Source organism: Adiantum capillus-veneris, chromosome 16 (genome assembly GCF_014529385.1).
Source record: "Adiantum capillus-veneris isolate H3 chromosome 16, ASM1452938v2, whole genome shotgun sequence".
Classification (NCBI taxonomy): domain Eukaryota; kingdom Viridiplantae; phylum Streptophyta; class Polypodiopsida; order Polypodiales; family Pteridaceae; genus Adiantum; species Adiantum capillus-veneris.
Genome location: NC_140946.1, coordinates 89,400,600 through 89,405,225, shown reverse-complemented (window position 1 = coordinate 89,405,225; position 4,626 = coordinate 89,400,600). Strand labels below are relative to the sequence as shown.

The 4,626-nt window shown below is 46.8% G+C and overlaps 1 protein-coding gene across 2 annotated transcripts; it reads right to left on the bottom strand.

Moving 5' to 3' along the window:
* Positions 1-1,423: 1,423 nt before the first annotated feature.
* On the bottom strand, positions 1,424-4,096 carry LOC147439421 (glutamate receptor 3.1-like). Of its 2 annotated transcripts, none has more exons than XM_086485280.1 (4): positions 3,210-4,096; positions 2,345-2,703; positions 2,222-2,253; positions 1,424-1,979 (listed from the first exon to the last, which is right to left on the bottom strand). In XM_086485280.1, the coding sequence occupies exons 1-4, from the start codon at positions 3,273-3,275 to the stop codon at positions 1,468-1,470; spliced, it is 969 nt and encodes a 322-aa protein (XP_086341406.1). In that variant the 5' UTR covers positions 3,276-4,096; the 3' UTR covers positions 1,424-1,467. The 2 variants fall into 2 exon arrangements, with proteins under 2 accessions (XP_086341406.1, XP_086341407.1); XM_086485281.1 differs by having other exon boundaries at positions 2,834-4,092.
* Positions 4,097-4,626: the final 530 nt, after the last annotated feature.

Here is a 4,626-nt window from a genome sequence, read left to right as displayed (position 1 = left end):
TCGCAAAAGAGCAACCAACAGTGAGTAGCAAATGTCAACCAAATCAGCCCTAAACTGGCTCGAATCGCATCAACAAAAGTCTGCAAATATGGCTGTAAATCAGTCCCAAATCAGCCCCAAAATTCAGTTCTTAAACAACTGCATAAACAAGTCACAAACGTGTCCCATATCAGCCTACAACTGAGCCATACATGGACACCTGCAAAGAGGAAACAATGATAGAAAATTCAGCGTCCAAATAAGCCCTCAAACCTGCCTGTAAACTTGTAAACCTGTAGCTGAATCCTGCTGAAAAACCTCAAGCCATTAGTGCTCGAATCCGGCTACCTAGCTCGTAGCCACACAAGCATACATCACAATACTCACTACTGTGAGTGTACCAAGATAACTGTACGCCTGTCAAACCGTGAGCGAATCACCAAGCCCACAATGTGCGTTATCGATGCATGCACACGCACAAATCTCCCACCTGCAAAGAACACCGCACGCAAATGCTGAGTGCAACCCGCAATCTCTACCTAGATCGCATAAATGATGCGTATAAAACTCCTGGGAAAATTTCGCCAGAGTTTCGTCAGTAAAACGACCACAAAACCAGTAACCAAACTGACTGTACGCTCAAAACCATGAGCAACCAAAGAGCGTCAAACCGCACTCCAAATGCATGCACCAATCTCCACACATTACATACATCATTGCAAACACCTGCAAATCTAGTACACAAATATCTGCTCTACCTGTGACTGTCAAAAAACATGCTCGAGGCATACATTGCTGAGCTCAAAATGCAATCACATTAGTCTCCCTGAGCATCAAACCACATAAGGCATACATCGTATCCTCCCACCTGTGAGGAAACTTGCAGCAAATATCACTCTCACAAACCATGTGTGGAATCTTCGACACACAATAAACAACTGCTGCTACAGAAAATTTAGCGTTCAAAATTTTAAAATTCTAATATGACGAGCGCGTCCGGAGCGTGCCAAAACCCCAAGGTAGACTCCTGGATCACATGTATCCGAGTCCGGATGTGAAAGCTATGCCAAAAACCTCCGTTTCGATCCAAAAACGCAGCATAAACTGCCAAAAGAGGGTTGAAAAATACAACTCCTCAACCGTAGCTCGAATGAGGTTTTTGATGGCTCGAATGGCTTCGAAAGGGAGATAAAACACCAAGACACCTGGTGAAAACGCTCTCGAAAAGCTGAATTTGTCGATGCCGAAGTCGAAATCCTGTTTGCACTCCTGAAAGTGCACGCGCGCGCGGACGCGATTTCAGGAATGAAACTGGCTTTCCGCTATCGTCGTGACTGTGCACACGCGCGCTCCCTCCGCACCTACGCTCTGATACCAATTGAAGGGGATCGGGGAGCACCACAGACGGAGAGTGAGAGAGAGAGAAGGAGACACACACACGATGTGGGTGGGGAGACTCAAAGAGTGGCAGCCCCCTATACACTTATGCTATGTATAAGGTATACAAGTTAGTGGGCGCTCAGACTCTGGGCGATCGGGCAAGGCACATGCGTCTATACCCCAACATAATTCATGAACATAATCAACACATACAAAGCCGAATCCACCAAAGAAGGCGATTTGATCTCCAGCTATGGTGAAGTCACATTCCGTGCTAAGAAAGCTTTCGACATACGGCTGCTCATCCACAATTGCAGCCACCCCACCCATTTTTGGGCCAAGCCTCAGAGCCTCCGCATATTTCTCCGCACTGTCTAAAGACTTCAGCCTGCTCGATTTGACACCCAACATTGTTAGGTAGTTGTGTATAAAAGACCCTCCATGATATCCAATGGGAGCAGTGCTTTTCAACAGGAATTCAAACCCTTGAATTGAGGGATATGGCTGCTGAGCTGAAAGTGTCGAGGCCAAGCTTGCGGTGTAGCTTGATGTGAAGATTAGCACTCCGAGAATCCACACTACTGTCACAAAACGTCCTGCATGTGTCATAACTGACTCTTCTGCACAAACAACTTGCAAGTATAAGGACAATATTCTTCGTATGATGTGCACTGGCATACCAAGGATTGAATCTACAAAAATTAGACTAAAAGCAAACACAAAATGTACACTATTGCACAACATTGAAAAGATTTCAAACACTATATAACATTTGCAGGCAGTCCCTCACATTTTACATATTCAAATGACATACTTGTCTAAGCATGCATGCTGATCAGAAAGCCAGTAGAAAACAACTTACTTTGCGAAAAGAACAACGTTAGCGAAGTGAACCTGTGTCACGCAACACCACAAGCATGAGACAAAGACCCAAAACTCACAAGATGACAGAAATGAAGGGTTTAGTAGTTGCAGAGATACCAACCAGTAGAAGTTCACAAGTTTGCCAGCCCATCTTTTGAATCCGTTTGGAGAGTCAGATGCGCTTGCCGGTGGAGGAAGATCATTGCTCGCATCAGTGGTTGGTTTTGGAAAGCCTTGGTGAAAATCAGGGTTCTTGTGCTCAAGGGTGAACATAACAAGACCAGTACCAACAAATGCAAACAAGATAGCAACCCAGAGCTCCATTGAGAAAGGCTGCAGAAAATCCCACATAGTTCCCACCCTGCCATATCTGTAAGGAGTGATCATCAAAAGCACGGACGGCATGTAAGGTTGCGTGAAGTCCACCAGTTTCAATCTGCCAATGTTGATGGTAATATCTGCCACAATCGCATCAGCTTTCTGCAAAATAAGAAAATTTTAGCATTCTATATCTGACCTCCAAATAGTCGCTATCATTTTTCCCAGGCGAGTGGCCAGTGCAGACGTATGTATTCGGTCCAGGTATGTGATGGATGAAGGCTTCACTTACTGTACATCAATGTGCCAATGTCATATGTCTGCAAGTAGTCCGCAAACACTCCCGCTCGCATGGCAGCCCCTCAGTTCCAACAAGTGCAAGATAAAAGCTTGCAATGGCCATACCAAATAGGAGGAATTATGGCCATTTGTAATGGCATACTTGTCAGATTGGTGCTTGTCTCCATTCACTGATTCAGAGTGCCTTTCTACAGAGGCTTTCTGCTTTTCACAGTGTCCAATGCCTCATTCCTCAAGTTAATGGGACATCATCAATATCAGAGGGTGGCACACAAAATCCTAGGTCCAGTAGGAACAGGAGCTCTCTCTCCCTCTCTCTCTCTCTCTCTCTCTCTCTCTCTGAAGATCTGTTGCTGAATATTCCTTACTCCTGAGGATGCCCAAATGACGGGAATGGCAGCACAAGTCTGGGGGGTGGTCGAAGCAAACCCCATCGAAATTGCAGGGGCTGCGCCAGCAATTCAATGAGCTGATGAGAGCGGATGGCCCTAGGGCCCTCACGCCCATGTCCACACTCGTCCGCCCGAAGGTTAGCGACCTTAGAGCGCCTTCACATTTCCAATGAAGCTGGTGCAAAACAGTGTTCGGGAAAGGTGTGCCTCAGCTTCAGTTGAAAATCAAGATTAGCAGGTTGTACTAGTAGTATGTCTCGTAACTTTTGAAAAAATAGGGAGGAGAAGAATCTCTCCGAGATGCTTGGATCTCTCTCTCTCTCCACGTGTGTGTGTCTCTTCGCCTCCACAATTTTCTCTCTCAGGATCTCTCTCTCTCTCTCTCTTCGCACGTCCTCGGGATTAGGTGGAGAATCGACTCTCTGTTGCCCATGCGTAGAGTTGCCAATTGCAGGCCTTCTTGCCGCCCCCTAATTGTGTGCTCTTTCTACTTCACAGCCAACTTCCATGCCTTACACGAGCCATGAGCTCAATTGCTCTGTCTGTTCTACATTCATTGCTTCTATACCTGCGGTCCCAGGGTGCTTTGCCTTAGCAATCAGTTGTCCCATGGATAAGCTAATCTGCAAAGCATGCTTTAGAAGCCACAGGAAGGAAGCCGACACTCGTTTCCTACAGTTGGCCGAGAGAGAGAGAGAGAGAGAGAGAGAGAGAGAGAGAGAGAGGACACGAAGGGGGTGGGCGGCTAGACTGTCATGGGACGAGCAGGTAGGGCTGACGGATCTAGCAGAGGCGGAGGCTGGGGAAGCAAGAGCACGGATGGCACTGGCGCCACTGGAGGGCACAGAGATGCGTGAGCGCTCTCTCTCTCTCTCTCTCTCTGTCGACGTGAGGTTCTGACGTGGAAAGGAGGGTGGAATATTCGCGAGCATCCTAGTTAGTAATTAGATTTATATTTACTTTGAGCCAGTATGTATGGGCCTACGATTTGAGAAAATGTTAATTAATACGGAATCCAGGGAGATGCTTTGCAACAAATACACTCCGATGCTTGGCAACTAGCACTCCCATGTAAATCTCTCTCTCTCTCTCTCTCTCTCTCTCTCTCTCTCAACCCTTGTTGCTCTACTGTTGTTGCGGACCTTTACACTTCTTTGTCATGGTCTTTGTCTCATAGCCCTTGATGTTTAGGTTATTTGCAGTCAGGGCTATCATTGCCAGGGGTAGCTGCTTTAAGAAAGCATGGATAGTTGGAGCAACAGAAAGCTTTGGGGAGGGAGGAGTAGAGCAAGGGGAAGATGGGGACGAGGACAGAGGCAGAGGGTGAGGGGACGACAGTGCAAAGTTTGAGTGAGTGGCAGATTATAAAGCATCTTCGAAAAAAGTCTTTTTC